We start from the raw sequence: 16,739 nt of genomic DNA on the forward strand, positions 1-16,739 counted from the left end.
AAACGTTGTGGAAAGAAAATCAAAAATTACAGTTCACTGATTCACAGCAACAAAGTCATCACCAGATACACAGCAACAACGTCATCATCAGATTCACTTAAATGTTTCCGTTTTGCTGTAAAATTGAAGATGTATGAAAACTAATTGTTATTTTCGTCAAATATTTACTAAATAATTATGAAACCCCTTCATTTATGTGCGCTTTACAACTATACATGTGAAAATGGAAATAAAAATGACTTCTTCCAAATAACCGATGCCAGATCGGAGATTTAATTTATTAGGCATCTTTTTACCAGCTTTTTGCGAAAAGTCACTTTGCCATACTTATTTATTTCTTAACAAGAAGTTAGCAAGATATTGCTCATTTCGGTTAAATAAATCATTTATTTCAAAAAAATTTTAATTTATCATTTTTATAAATTTCTGAAAACCGATATAAACCTGTACTTGAAACGATTTCGGTTTCGTTACTTTTCAGGTCAAGATAACGGTTACGGTTTCGGTTTCAGTTTTGAAAAACAACGGTTTTAAACGGTTTCGGTTTCATTCCTTGATGTTAACGCATAAATCACCATTAAGTTAACAATTCGAAGTTTCTCTAAACACAAGTCAAACAAGTTAATAGTACACTGCGTTGCATAATTATAAGACCGCCACATATTAACAAGTTTTGACTAGTTATTTTTAACCGACTTCAAAAAAAGGAGAAGGTTATCAATTCGTCGGAATATTTTTTTTATGTATGTTACCGCATAAGGTGGTCCCATACTAATTTGGTTTAGATCCGATCATTGGATCATGAAAAATTAACGGTACTCCTAAATTTTTATATGAGAATTGAAGTCGGTTGTGATTTTTGCTTAAAAATTACTTGTTAAATTATTTGATGGTAATTGTATTACTTGCAAAAGAAATTGCTTTCGTTCTTCGTATTTCGTCAAAGTTCGATTATAATTTTGTTTCAATGCTATTTCAGCAATATCATTAACATATTTAATACTTGTCTCTAAGGCAAGGTCATTTTTTACAGAATTTAATGCCCTACAAGAAGATGCCTACAAAAAACTTGTATCTATTTTTTATAACATTTTTTAACGGATCAAAAGTTATAACATTTTTAATGAAAACAAATTATTTCACATATTTTTTACATAGAAAATTTCAAATGCCCACTGACCTTTTAAAATGGAAAAACAAATTTTTTCAAATGGGAGAATTTCCTTCTCAGTAAGTAGGCCATTTTAAAGCCACAAATTCGCCAGGTTAGTTATTTTGGATCACCCTAATATGTGCATATCTACAAGAATAACTCGTTTATCGGAATAAGAATAAGTGGCAAATTTCCTAGAAAACATAAAAAAAGTCTGGATCCGCCGGTGGACCTGTGTTATTTTTGATTATGTACTTGGATGTGAAATAACGCATTTTCCAATTTTTTTAAGCATATTTGCGCACCAATGCAACGAACATACTTGTTTTAAGCCATCTTAAAAATACACACAAATATTTCCACTGATGAAACTCATACATATCTGGCAAACAAAGTCACATATGGTAGGCAATAATTTTCGCCTGTGAAGACGCATCATTAGCTAGTCTTTCAGTGTTGCAAAGTACTTACAATTTTAGTGAGTACTTCTTGCAAATAATGCTTTTTTTGTGGTTGAAAGGACTTGATTGCCGGCAGGAACTAATCAACTTCTGTGCCAAAGCCACAGCAAACGGAAAGAAAAAATAGTTGGTTATCAACGATTTGTCTCAAATATCGTTATTGAAACTCGCCACTGAACACTAAATTTGTAAAAATTACCTTTCTTAAGGTGACCAGAATTTTTTAACGTTCCAGGAGGACAAATTCTCCACATTGAAAACATAATTTTTTTTTTTATTTATTTTAACCATATATGTAATACTTCTATAATGGCAGTAAGCTAACTTCTCAATGTGTAAGCATTCCGAAATCAAAGCGAGACAGTCTAGTACCGTTTTTGTCAATGTATTGTGTACGAGAGTGCCGTTTTTGTGTATGTGTTGTGTACATGTTTATTTATAAACGTATGTGTTCCTTTTCTTTCGTACGTGTTTATTGATATATCTGTACTGTAGTGTTTTCGGACGGTAGTAGCTATTAATGCCAATATAGGAGTATTACATATATGATTTTAACACGTATATATTGAACAAGTTAAGAATTCAAAGTTTCTCTAAAACACAAGTCAAACAAGTTAATAGTACACTGCGTAGCATAATTATAAGAGCGCCACATACTAACAAGATCTGCCTATTTATTTTTAACTAACTTCAAAAAAAGGAGAAGGTTTTCAATTCGTCGGAATATTTTTTTTTAATAATATTTTATTTTCGTATGTTACCGCATAACTTTGGACCACGTCAACCGATTTCGAGAATTATTTTTCTACCGGAAAGGTAGTGCCACATGTGTTCCCATACTAATTTGGTTTAGATCCGATCATTGGATCATGAAAAAATTAACGGTACTCCTAAATTGTTATATGAGAATTGAAGTCGGTTGTGATTTTTGCTTAAAAATTACTTGTTTAATTATTTAACGGTAATTGTATTACTTGCAAAAGAAATTGCTTTCGTTCTTCGTATTTCGTCAAAGTTCGATTATAATTTTGTATCAACGCTATACTTCGTTCAGCAATATCATTAACATATTTAATACTTTTAATCGTCTCTAACAGCCGCACTCAGAGTCGTTTAATGATTACTTAAGGTGTCCCTCACTAACGATTTGAAAAAATTCCTCTCAGAGTCAGTTAATGATTCGTTAACGGCATTTAATGAACATTAAAGTTAAGTAAACAAAAACCTTTAATAAACTTTTTAACGAATGATTTTGAAATTTTTTGTTTGTTTTCAATAAATTTCAACTTCGATAACGTTGCTGTAACAGTGGCAATGGCCTAGTGAGCAGAGCACTTTCTTGCCATTCGAGAGATCCGAGTTCAATCCTCGGCAACGAATTTTTTTTAATACAATTTTTTTTTAAGTTTTATTTCTTAAAAAATTCATATTTTTTTTTTATTTAACGTTTGGAAACTTTTTTGATTCATCTTTTTTCTTTCAATTTCAGTTTCTAAAATTTTAAGTTTTTCCTGTTTTTCATTTCGTTTTGTTTTTAGAAAACTCATTGCTAAGCGATAAATATAATAACACTATTAGCACATCTGCCAATTAGTTATTCGAAATACAGAAAAGCGCTTTCAAGATAGTTGCCGAAATATAAAGACTTTTTTCTCTCGAAAGACTGAGATGAGTGGAAAGACAGATGCCAGAATTGGCCTGTTATTGGTCTTGTTTGACTTTTAGCAAACAATTTAATTAAATAAAAAAAAAAATGTATTCTTTTTAAAGCAATAAAATCTATACATCAAAAGAAAATTAGATCAAAAAAGCTAAAAAATTCAATACAGATAGTTTATAAAATTAAATAAGAAAAAAAAATATATGAGCCGGTGCGCGCAAAATTATGTAAATACTTATTTTTATATTTTATTTCAAACTTAACGAGTGATGCCACAAAAATGAAGGGCCGGAACTGGGGCCATACTTAAATTTTTTATTTCATAATTTTTATCTCTGAGAGGAAACATTAATTAACAGATTTAACGATCATTAGTTAAGTGCCCGTTAGAGCTAATTTAAGGAACGCTTCTGAGTGCGGCTGTCAGTCTTTATAAATGACATTGCCTTTAATATGTATAAACATGATGTACCTCTAACCTGTTCATCATAAAGCAATTGCAATCCAATTTTCATTCTACAAGTATGAAAATGATCATAGCGAACCAGAATACATTTTTAATTACGCTAAAGCAAACTTTGCGGCCCTTAACGCATTCTTTTACTCTATTGATTGGAACAAAGTTTTTGAACACTTAGACTTATCAAGCATGTATGTAGTGTTTAAGAGAGTGGTAGAAGAAGGCCTTAATTTATACGTTCCAACCTATAAAAAAAAGAGATCTTTTAATCTTCCTGGGTACACGAAAGAAATACTAAGTAATAAATAAAAAATTTATAGAAACTGGTTCTATCGAAGATAAAAAAATGTGTGTCCAGCGTAGAAAAGAATTTGAATGCTTATCAAAATTTGTATACGACAAATATATTAATTCGCTAGAGACTAATATTAAAGTTAATCCTAAATCATTTTGGTTATTTTTTAACTCAAAACGAAAAGTTAATGGCATCCCGAAATCTATGGCTTTTAGGGACACCGTCGCTTCCACAACCCAAGAATCGTCTGAACTTTTCGCTCATTTCCTTGGGTCGGTATTTGATAGATTTAATACTGTCACTACATCATTTGACACCTCTACTTTTCTGGAATGTATAAATATTGGACAGTTTACTGTCACTAAAGAACAGGTTCTCGAATCGCTTTTAGATTTAGATGTTTCAAAAGGAGCAGGATATGATCTTCTGCCGCCTTTGTTTCTAAGGGATTGTGCAGTCTCTCTTTATCGTCTCTCTTTATCTGCCCCTTACCAAAACTTTCAGTAAATCCTTTGAAAATAGTTACTTCATTTATTTCCCCAATTTATAAGTCGGGCCTACGAAATTTAGTTGAAAACTATCGCCCCATTGTAAAACTGTCGTATCATTCCAAAGCTGCTGGATAAAATTGTAAACAACCAGCTCTTTGGGGCACTCAAGACTTATATTGTTACTCAGCAGCACGGTTTTTACCCGGGCAGATCCACCAATACAAATCTCGCCATATTCCTAAATTGCGTGGTCAATACGATGGAGGAGGGCGAACAAGTGGACACTCTGTACACGGACTTTGTGAAAGCTTTTGACAGCCTAAACCATAATTTGCTTCTTGTAAAACTCGCGACACTTGGAGTTCACTCCAACGCTTTAAAATGGCTTGAGTGACTCAAGTTGGGTCTTACCTACACTGAAAATAAAATCTGCGTAAATATAACGAAAACTTGCCTACATCTTACGCAAATTTTCGTCATTTTGAGCCACGAAAGTTTTCGTTGATTGTAGAAAACCGTTTTTGTACATACTACGAAAATATGAGACATCAGATCTTTACGAACGCTTTCGTACTATTTACAAACGAATTTCGTACTATTTACAAACGAATTTCGTACTATTTACTAAAGAATTTCGTAGTATTGTTTTATTTTTTTTACGAAGTTTTTGTAAAATGCACAAAAATAATTCGTATATTTAACGAAATTATTTTCCTAAAATCTACGGTTGTTTCGTAGAATTTGCGATTGCTTTCATTCGCCACATTGTAAAAAGCATAGGACGAACACACAACACTTTATTTTGTTTTTATTCTTAATTTAAGCATTTTTCTTTAACAAAATGTTTTGCAAAAACGTCTAACATTAATGATTAAAATATAATGAAACTGTTGTGCTATAATTTGAGCTATGTTTTATATAGTGTAAAGAATTCTACGAAGAAGTATTCCAAGTATAACTGTCGTAAATAATAAGTTTTACCTAAATTTTCTAACTACTCTGCAGTTTAAAATTTATAAAAAAGGTTATTTACCTATAATAAAACTTAAGTCTTTTATTTATATGCATACGAATAGTTTCTATACTACATATTTTTTTATTGCTTAGCCTTCATTCAGTATATTGATGCAAAGTGGTAAATTATGAAACTCAACAAAACCCTTATTAAATGCAATAAGATAAGAAAGAAAGAATATAAAAAATTCTGGTTTCACTTTCTTAAACATTATAATATTTTTATGTGGAGGTACTTGGCAGATTCGCAGCTTCTTCGATGTTTGTTACCTTGACGACTATAAATTAAAGGAAAATTACAAGGCATCTGAAAGGCAAGTTTCAGTAAAAATCATACATGTTCTTACTTAAAATTCCATTAAGTAGACGCACTACTAGCTTCCTGGCTTGGGCTTGCCGTTGATAGATAATGATGCCTATTTATGAAGTATCCACAGCTTTTATATTTAGTTTTGTATTACATATTTTTTTTTAACTTTTAAAATTATATTAGACGTCTCACAGCAGCCAACTAGTAATTTCGCAATGACACGCGATACATAAAAATATGATGAAATATTAAACTGCCGTTAATTTAGTATATTGTACGAAAATATTCGTATGCTGTGCGAATTTAAAAAACATGTTTCCGAATTTGTTCTATGTACGAAAGTATTAAGTAAATTGTACGAATACAGAATTGTAGATTTCGTAAATTTAAAAACCATACGTAAATATTACGAATGCCTTCGTACAATATACAAAATTTATCGTACAGAGATTTGTTCAGTAATTTACGAATATGTTTCGTAAAATAAACGTAAGATTTCGTAAATTGGTCAAAAAAATTGCCTTACGAAAGTCCTTTCGTTATATTTACGAATGGTTCGTAAAATCTTGTTTCGTTGAGAAAAATGTGAACGAAAGTTTTTTACATTGTACAAAAACCAAGACTACGAAAGTTTTTCGTAGCACTTTTACGAAATTTTATTTTCAGTGTAAAAGACAGAAATTGGCAACATCCTCTCTAAATCTATAACAGTCACATCAGGGTTTCCGCAGGGAAGTCATTTGGGCCCCTTGCTTTTTTCAATATTTATAAATGACATCAGCCAAACTTTGAAATTTTGCAGCTGTTTGATGTACGCCGACGATTTGAAATTGTATTATCGAGTAAAGAACCTAGACGACTGTGTTAGACTACAGCAAGACATATCATCGCTGATAAATTGGTGTATTTGCAACGGTCTTTCTTTGAACTTCTCAAAGTGCAACATTATTACATTTTCTCTTAAAAATGTCAATATAAAGTATAATTACACTTTTAACGACTACGAGCCCTTTAATCTTGTAAATTGGTGTATTTGCAACGGTCTTTCTTTGAACTTCTCAAAGTGCAACGTTATTACATTTTCTCGTAAAAATGCCAATATAAAGTATAATTACACTTTTAACGACTACGAGCCTTTTAATCGCGTAACTAATGTGAAGGATTTAGGTGTGTACTTAGGCTCGAAACTAAACTTCGATTTTCACAGAGAACATTTAGTCTGTGCGGCTAACTCTAAATTGGGGTTTCTCAAACGAAACTCAAAGGACTTTTTAAATCCACTCACACTTAAAAGTCTTGGTGAGATCTATTTTAGAATACGAGTGCATTATTTGGGACTCAGATTTTGTCACTCACTCTGACCGCATAGAAAGAGTTCAGAGGCGATTTACTAAATTCGCCCTTCGACGCATGTTTTCTTATGAATTTATGCCATCTTACGAACTGAGATGCAGAGTACTGAATTTACAATACCTTGCTAATAGGAGAAACATTTGTGGTATTATTTTCATCAAAGATATCTGCGATAAAAAAATTGATTCCCCAGAACTACTTTCGCTTCTGCCCTTTTATGCGCCAGAGAGGTATCTAAGAGAAAAATACATTTTTTACGTACCAATGCGTGAAACGAAATTTGCTAACAATGAGCCCATTCACAGGTCCATTTGTCAACGTAACTTTATTTGTAATTATGTCGATCTTTACTCTTGTAGAGAACGTTTTAAAATTGATATTAATGATTATTTTATTTTCAAATAGTTTTCTCATATGTTGTTATCCTGTATGTATAAATATTAAGAAAAATGTTTATATAACGTGTTATTTTTTCCTGATTATCTTTGAGGACAGTATCCGGTAGATAACTAAACAAATAAATAAGTAAAACTGCCACCTGTTTAAAAATTAATTTGAATTAGTTAAATTAATTGCTGCAATATGGGTATCAATCGATATGGTTTGGAAGAGGCTTCATTTCTAAACAACATGTGATTTTAATTTAATTAATTTTAGCCCAATTTAAATAATTTTTAACGTATTGCTTTTCCATACTAAGGTAATTAAATAAGTGCACTGAGTTTGGTAGAAATTGATAAATCGGTTACCCAGATACACCTTTGTGGTCATAAGTGAGCGGTGCTACGCCCATTATCTAAAAATTTATAAAAATGTGCTAAGAGGTTATTCCAATCATCGATTTTGAGTGAATTAGCTTCAGTGGTTACTGATATATCGCAGTTTTCGTGTTTCTATAAATTACCGTTTTATGGGAAGTGGGAGGAGGGGTTATTACCCATTTTCAAAGATTTTAAACGTGTTTGTTAGATAGGCCCTAAGCAAGGCAAAATTGGTAGGGATTGGTGAAGCGGCTACTGAGATACATAATATAATTATAAGTTGGCGAGGCCAGTTCCAGTTCCAAAAATTTCATAATAATACTATTTTGTACCAAAATTGTACTTCACATAACAATTTTCAGCAATTTGAATACAATATTTACTAAAATATTATAGATTTATCTAAATTTACATTTATCTAAATTTAAACGCTTGTATACCCAAAACTCTTTCTTTAATTGTCACTTATATAACACCAATTTAAAGGAACAAAAATGTATATTCCTAAATACCCATTATACATAGTTGGGTTCGTCTTAAATTCCTGGAGATTTCTAGCAACAGGACCGAAACGTCTAGGACGTTGACTTTTGCTTATATGTATCTTAAAAACTTTTTTTTGATAAATTAAATGGATTCATATTCTGGTTCTGCGCCCTAAAATTTATCTAAAAGGTATAATTTTAGTGATAAAGTTGCTCTAAAGTAGTGCTACTATATAGGTACTGGTTGCGTTTTTAGATTTTTCTTTAGAAAATTTTCTAAGTAAAGAAATACCACGTATTCGCCATTTTCTGCGGGCAATCTTTTCACACTACATTAGTAAAATGTCTAAGCTTTCAATTGAACAAAAGATAATAACGCGATCTATGCCGGGGATACAACAAATTCCGTAATATTGAACACAAATTCCAAAAAAATACTCGTTAAAACCGCTATTTTAGTTAAATTTCAATTGAACTTTTGCTTAATAAAATGATTAGAAAAATTTAACACTTAATTGCATTATTAGGGGCTGTATGCGTATCTATCACCAGTGTGACCAGATGATCGCAAAAAGCGAAGCTAAATTCATTTTAAAAAAAGGTTACAAAAAGTAAACGCTATGAAAATTGGAGTTAAAAACAATTCAGTATATTCATTCTTTAAAAGCTCGATAAGTTCCGCCAAACCGATTTTCTGTAAATAACTTTTTAAATCATTCTCATCAAAACACATATGAAGAAAAAGTTTAGTAAAAATGCAAAGAATTCAATATTTTCTACATCAGAGTACACAAGCAGTACGCCAACAAATCGAATTGTAAAAATACAGGCTAAAGCAAGTTTCTTAATATTTTTTTTTAAAAAGCTAAGAGAGGACTTTCTCAAAGAAGTAGGCCTTTGCTCTGTTATTGTAATATTTTAACGGTAAATAGTAGTTTTAGAAATATTAAAGCTTTTTAGTAAGCTTTTAGGTACTTATTTTTATAGTTCCGGGCCGAATTTTATTATGAATCTTTTAAGTAAAAAAATGCCAGAAAAAAGCCACGAAGTCAGATCTAAATTTCTGAGGCTATGGCATGCAATTAAATGCTAAATCTAGCCTAAAAAGGCTAACCAGTCCATCACTCCTTTTTTTAGAATACAATGCAGAAAGCAAAATATTAACTTAACCTTCCGGATTTTGTGTCAATTTGACACTGCTTTTGATTTCATTTCGTTGTTACATATGTATATAGAACTAGCAGACCCGGCGAACTTCGTCCCGCCCAAAATTAATTTTTTTTATTGAAACATTTGGTCCAACGTTATCGCCAGCAATTCACGTACACGTTTGGTTTTGTGGATATGCCTTCTATCCTCCATTGCCGTCTTAAATAACCTGACGAAAGCATTATATCGGGAAGAAGTCATTGCGGCTCGATAGTGAATCGTCGTTTGAATATGTATAGTATAGTTGGTGGCAATTTCCAAACTGGTGAGAATCATTGGTCCACATTCTGTATAGTCACCGTAAGGCAAGGATCACAATGTCTCTGATGGTTGATTTAACGGGAGTAATTTGACTTTGATATCTGGAGCCTGCGAATCGATGATTTTTAGCAATAACTCGGCTCCAGCGCCACTAAAAAGTATCATTAAAAAATTATCATTAAAATCGTTTCGGTCGTTTAGGAGGAGTTAAGCCACCAGATTAAGTCTTTTACATACTGACACTCTTCGGCGTTTTTTCTCATACATAAAAACTCTCACGCATTCGTTATACGGAGAAAATGCGCAACATCATCAGCGAAAAAATTCTCAAAAATCAACGGTATCTCACAGCCATTAAAAACTTGCACTTTATGATACTGAAATTGAGTGAACTACAAAACTGCATACTCAAAATTTGGTGCCATTTGATACAAAATGAACTACATTTCTATAAAAATTAACAAAAAAATGTATTATGAAAAAGAACAGAACACTGTATTATGGGTGTATATATTTACAGATAGATAAAAGTTTCAAAATGTTTGGAAAGCGCCACGTCCCTTTTCCAGTAGCCCCAAAATCTCTATACCAATTTCCAGGACACTACCACAAATACTTTCAGAGATATACGGTATGAAAAATTCGATATGTATGGGTGATGCCACGCTCCTTTAATATATCGAAAGTCTGCAGTAGGTGTCAAAAATTTCAAAAAATCGATTCAGCCGTTCGCGAGATCACCTCTTATAAAAAGAAGGAGCTTTTCTTTATATAATTAGTATAGGTAACACAGGCCAACACCGATTTTGATGCGGCAAATGTTGAAGCTGTTGATAGGCTTTTTTGTGTTAATTGAGAATACGTAAGTATAAAGATTCCATCAGCTCCAGATTTTGAGAGAAATGTGGTGAAAGTGTCAAAAAATCGCTTTTTTGCAATATTTGAGAAGCTCTATCAATGAAACAAAAGGTGATTGAACCTTCCACTTAGGCTTAAATTAAGGCGGTTACGATTAACTGTTTCGTCAGATTAAAATTAATCATGATTAACTGTAATCAGATTGAATTTAATCGAATTAACTAATTGATTAAAAAATTAATCGATTATTGCCAAAGATATGCTTTATACCAAGTTTTAGTTCTTTCCCACAAATACTTCCAGAAATATGTATGTAATATGAAAATTCCAATTTGTATGGGAGGGGCCTTGAGTTATCGAATTACTTTCAGTCTAAGACCATCCTTGCGAAATCCGTAGTAAGTTTACCAAATTTAGTTCTGATCGGGAAACCGGTTAAGGAAGTAGCCTATTTTTCAATCCAGGTCATAAACCATCTGTGAGCAAAATTTCATTTTCAAACAGGTGTTAATTCTTAAAAAAGTAGCCTATTTTCCACTGTAGCTCATAAGCTATCTGCTTGCAAAATTTCATGCAAATCCGTTCAGAAGTTTCCGCGTATTAATTTAATTAAACTTTGTTAGCAGGTGGCAACTCTTAACAAAGTAGCCTATTTTCCTACCTAGCTCATAAGCTACCTGTGTGAAAACTTCCATGCAAATCAGTTCCCTCATTCCGCGTATTAATTAAATTAAACATTTCTAACAGGTGGCAACTCTTAAAAAAGTAACCTGTTTTCTAACCTAGGTAATAAGCTATCCGTGTGCGAAATTTATTGCAAATACGTTCAGTCGTTTCCGCGTATTAATTTAATTAAACTTTTTTAACAATTGGAAACTCTTAAGAAAAATAGCCTATTTTCCAACCTAGGTCATAACCTATCTGCGTGCAAACTTTCATGCAAATCCGTTCAGTCGTTTCCGCGTATTAATGCAATTAAACTTTTTTAATAGGTGGCAACTATTAAGAAAAGTAGCCTATTTTCCAATCTAGGTCATAACCTATCTGTGTACAAACTTTGAAGCAAATCCGTTCAGTCGTTCGCGCATATTAAATAAATTAAACTTTTTTTAGCGGGTGGCTACTCTTAAAAACATTAGCCTATTAACCAATCTGGCCAATAGGCTATATGCGTACAAAATTTCATGCAAATCCGATCAGTCATTTCCGCGTGATGATTTGCCAAACATCCAAAAATACAAACTTTCACATTTATAATATTAGTAAGATTTAATTAAACTTTTTTAGCAGGTGGCAACTCTTAAAAAAATTAGCCTATTTTCCTACCTAGCTCATAAGCTATCTGTGGAAAATTAAATTAATTAAATTAAATATTTCTAGCAGGTGGCAACTCTTAAAAAAAGTTACGTATTTTCCAACCTAGCGAATAAGCTATCCGTGTGCAAAATTTCATGCAAATTCGTTCAGTCGTCTCCGCGTATTAATTTAATTAAACTTTTTTAACAGGTGGCAACTCTTAAGAAAGGTAGCCTATTTTCCAACCTAGGTCATAAGCTATCTGTGTGCAAACTTTCAGGCAAATACGTCCGGTGTTCCCGCATATTAAATAAATTTAACTTCTTTAATAGGTGGCAACTCTTAAAAAAATAGCCTATTAATCAATCTGGCCCATAGGCTATCTAAGTACAAAATTTCATGCAAATCCGTTCAGTCGTTTCCGCGTGATGATTTCCCAAACATCCAAACATACAAACTTTCACATTTATAATATTAGTAAGATTAAAAAAAAATGTACTTGATATCTCGGCTTATGAGCTAAATCATATACAAACTTTGTATTTTTTTCATTTATGGCATTTCAAAAAGTCCCGTTACTTCTGTACAAAAAATTTCCTTAACTCGGACTTCAAGTGAAAAATTGACACTGTATGGGAAATACTTCTCTATTCTTGATTATCTCTTCTATCGACTGCTGACTGGAAGATCTACCTAGCTCGGCAGCCAGTTCGAAAATGCCCTACCTCAAACAAATTTTCAAGAACGCACTATTTCAGAATTTTATTGAAAAACACCCTATCTCAGAATTTGGTTGAAGAACGCCCTACCCTCAGAATTCGGTTCAAAAACGCCCTATCTCACTTCAAATGTATTGAAAATGTGATGAAATGGGCGTTTTTGAATCGGCAGCTGAGACAGACCGTTTTTGAAACGAATTATGAAATAGGGCGTTCTTAAAAAGTTTTTTGATATAGGGCGTTTTCGAACTGGCTGCCAAGATAGGTTGTCGTTTGTTTTGATCGAAGTTGGTCAAAAGCTTTGATTTCCTTACATTCACCAACGAAAACGGAGTCCACGAGGAATACACGCTCTTGCCATTTTTAGGTCTGTTCGATCTAAGGAGCAACCTCCAACATAAAGTTGCACTCAATCATTGTGTTACAAAAAAGTTAGTTCCTTGCTACGTGTGTCCGTATGCGATGAATGCAAACGATCATATATTCCTATATCTTTGGTATCTTCCTAATTCTCTAAGTTTTTTCTCAATAAATATTTTTCCTTTACTTTTCATCAAAAATTCTACTGTCTTTGAATATTTTCCCTTAGCAGCCTTAGGCAGCTCGAACGCTTCGAATGCTTTAAAAATTAGCCCGGCGGCATAATTCTAGTCAGTTTAAACGTAGCCGCGTCTATTGCAACCTAATCGACGTAATGCAAGTCGAAGACGACCGATGGACTAATAAAAATGCAATCAGAGACGGTGTCGTCTCAGACGAATCGTTCGTGCGGCCTATCGTTCGAGATACATAATAAGGTAGTAAATATGAAATAAATGGAAATAGTTTTTTCCTAAAAAAACCCAAGTTTTATTCTTATTCCAACACATTTTTCACCGAAACAAATATTGATTAAGTAATTTCACATTAAAACAATGGATTTCGCATGGAGTGTCAATTTGACATTGTAACACCGAATTCGTTTGGAAAAATTACATACGGATGAAGGTTAAAACAGTTACGATATTTCTAGAGAGCGAAACTTAATGTATAAGCAGCTTTCCGGAATATGTTTCCGGTCAACGGTGAACGTTCGCTGTGCAAGTTAGAAAAGTGAGAGGGACTGGGAAATGTTATTTAGAATGTTCTCTATGGATTGTGACTAATTTTTTGTTTCCTTTAAATTTTGTCAAATTGGTTTATGGCCGCCTAGATCGTTTAAGTAAGTGACGGCTGAGTGGAAGATGGACCTATCTCGGTGTTTCCGAATTTGACAGAAGAACGCCCTATTTCAGAATTTGACAGAAGAATGCCCTGTTTCTGAATTTGACAGAAGAACGCCCTATTTCAGAATTCAATTCAAAAACGCCCTATCTCAGCTACCGTTTCAACAACGCCCTATCTCAACATTTTTTTTCAATATATTGTCCATCAGATTCTGAGATAAGGCGTTTTTGAAAATTTTTCTGAGATACACTTACAAATTCGCGTGCGCAAGTTGTAAATAGGAAGGCATGCAGGGAAGCACGTTTTTCAGCACTTCTTGGGTAAACCTTTTAAAATGGCTTCAGTTAAGAAGACCTACTTAAATTATCTTCTGGGACACGAATCGTCCAAAATTAGAGAGAAAAATGGTGAACAATGCAAATTATTTTGACATTGACTGTAATGCAGTTCAACTTCAACTACCTTGGGAAGGCGATGTTTCCTGTTAGCAGTGCTGGTCATATTAAAAAAAAATTACAAAAACGCTTTCTTTAGCTGCTGAACAAGTAATATCGGATTTTCAAAATAATTTTGTTACTAAGGTTTACATCGACGATTAAAATCAGTCTTAATTTTGAGTTCTAGACAACATGTATATGTATGTATATAACTACTATATTACATATCTACTTTAATTTTGTAGAGAATACCTCGACATCGATTTGACTCTGCCGCAAGAGAAGGTTCAAAATATCGCAGGCATTGCTGTAGCACATGTGAATGGATTTGTTGCAGAATTACGACGATTGTTTTTGGTGGAAGATTTGATTGACTCAATTAAGTTTGGTGTTATTCTGTGGGTCTTGACTTACATTGGCGGTTGGTTCAATGGTATGACATTGGTCATCTTAGGTAAGCATACAACCACGTTATGATGAAGGTTCGATATAATAAAAATTCACTTCCTGTTTACACAGCCTTCGTCTCTTTATTTACCTTGCCAAAGGTGTACGAAAACAACAAGCAATCAATTGACACATACTTGGATTTGGCTCGAAGCAAATTGACAGAATTCACAGAAAAGTAAGTTTTGAAATCATCTTATAGCACTACACCATTTTCAGTTGTAAATGAGAAAGCGTCAAATGAAAATGCGTAAGCGTCATTTGGCAATGAGAACAGTCAATTATAAACGCGAAAGTGTCAATTTGTAATAAGAATATACAAATGTGAACGAGAGAGCATCAAATAAAAATACGAAAGCTTCATTTAGACAGAAGATTTGCCAATTGTAAAAGAAAATAGTCAATTGCAAATGGGAAAACGTAATTTGGAACTAAGAATAGTCAATCATAAATGCGAAAACGTCATTTGGAATTGGGAATAGTCAATTGTAAATCAGAAAGCGTCAAATGAAACGCGACAACGCTTATGGGAAATGGGAAATTCGTTTTTATTCAGTAATTGTTCAGTAAAGATATTAGGCCTTATGAATAAAAACTAAAAAATTGTTTTTTTAAATTTCAGATCTTTCAATCGATTTATTCAAAAAAATTTCAGTAAAAGGTCTGAAATTTTAAGAAAAAGCAATTGCTTAGTTTTTATTTATAAGTCCCATTATTTAAAATGCCAGTTTTATTATGTGATAACGGGCATGTCCTATAAAGACATAGCATTTGCATTGATGGATGTTGCGTGCATTGTGCATACTTACAAGTAAAAAAGAATCAGATGTTTTCCAGAAATGCCTCACAGCTGAGATCACTTGATTCTATGTGCTACAGAGTTACACTCAATATGTATAAAAAAACTTTAAACGGTCTATGACAAAATCAGCAAGAAAAATTCTATTAAGGGCCGGTTGTTCAATGTCTGGTTATCACTACATCCCAGTTAAACATCATTATCGACGATTTCGATATCATGCATATGACATGTGATCGATAAAGCAGTCATTGTGTTTAATCGGCCCTAAGTGGAATACTAGGTTCACTTATAAGTAGATTATCCTCATTTTCGAGCTTAACACCCTAATCTGTAATTAGAACAAGAGATTAGCCATATAAAATTCGTCCCTTGTTAATCTGTAATTATTAAATAATCTCAGATTTAACCGATAACTTTTCGGTGTCCATCCCAGTTTTATCGATTGTTTTTGCGAAAAAGAGGAGAAATGCCAAATGTAAAAGTAAACAAAACTGGACGCTAGCAAGGAAAAGAGGTTTGTAAAGGTATTTTTAATAAAATGTTAAGTTAATATATATTTATATTGCTTACTAGCTTATACCCGCGGGTTTCACCCCGCGCTTTTATACAAATATGAAAAATAATTTAATGATGTTAAATTTTATTTCTGTGCCCATTTCGTTATAGCTCGTTATTTTTTAAGCGAGTTAAGGTATTTAGGCCATTTAAAACTATGAAATTATAAAATCTCGTCTGCGCGCTAGGCATACGAATGATATCAATCCCTCTAAGTTTACCTTGAAATGGTTCCAGGTATACGACGCGTAAACATGTAACCTTCTTGGAGGTGCCACGGCGGGTTCTAATATTTCCAACTCGAATTCAGTAACCTGGCCTTGATAAAATACCACTTCTCATTACTGTAGCAAATGCCTCAAGAGAGCTTTAGATTATAAGGCCGAACCCGGCTCTCCCTTTTCCATTAAAAGAAATTTTTGCTATCAGTACGGCACTTATAAAATAAATCTCCATAACAAATTTAAAATACTTCCAAATATTTTCTATCCTTCCAGAGATATGTA

At 32.8% G+C, this 16,739-nt stretch overlaps 1 protein-coding gene across 11 annotated transcripts in view; it reads left to right on the top strand.

The window, feature by feature from the left end:
- Positions 1-16,739, top strand: part of Rtnl1 (reticulon) — a 276,263-nt gene that overhangs the window by 199,736 nt on the left and 59,788 nt on the right. For all 11 annotated transcript variants that reach the window (XM_017634579.1, XM_017634570.1, XM_017634586.1 and 8 more), the window contains 2 exons: positions 14,675-14,883; positions 14,949-15,054. In XM_017634579.1, the coding sequence (XP_017490068.1) occupies positions 14,675-14,883; positions 14,949-15,054 (315 nt within the window). The remainder of the gene's footprint in view (positions 1-14,674; positions 14,884-14,948; positions 15,055-16,739) is intronic.

Source organism: Rhagoletis zephyria, unplaced genomic scaffold (assembly GCF_001687245.7).
Source record: "Rhagoletis zephyria isolate East Lansing unplaced genomic scaffold, Rhagoletis_zephyria_1.1 Rzeph_scaffold_00115, whole genome shotgun sequence".
Classification (NCBI taxonomy): Eukaryota; Metazoa; Arthropoda; class Insecta; order Diptera; family Tephritidae; genus Rhagoletis; species Rhagoletis zephyria.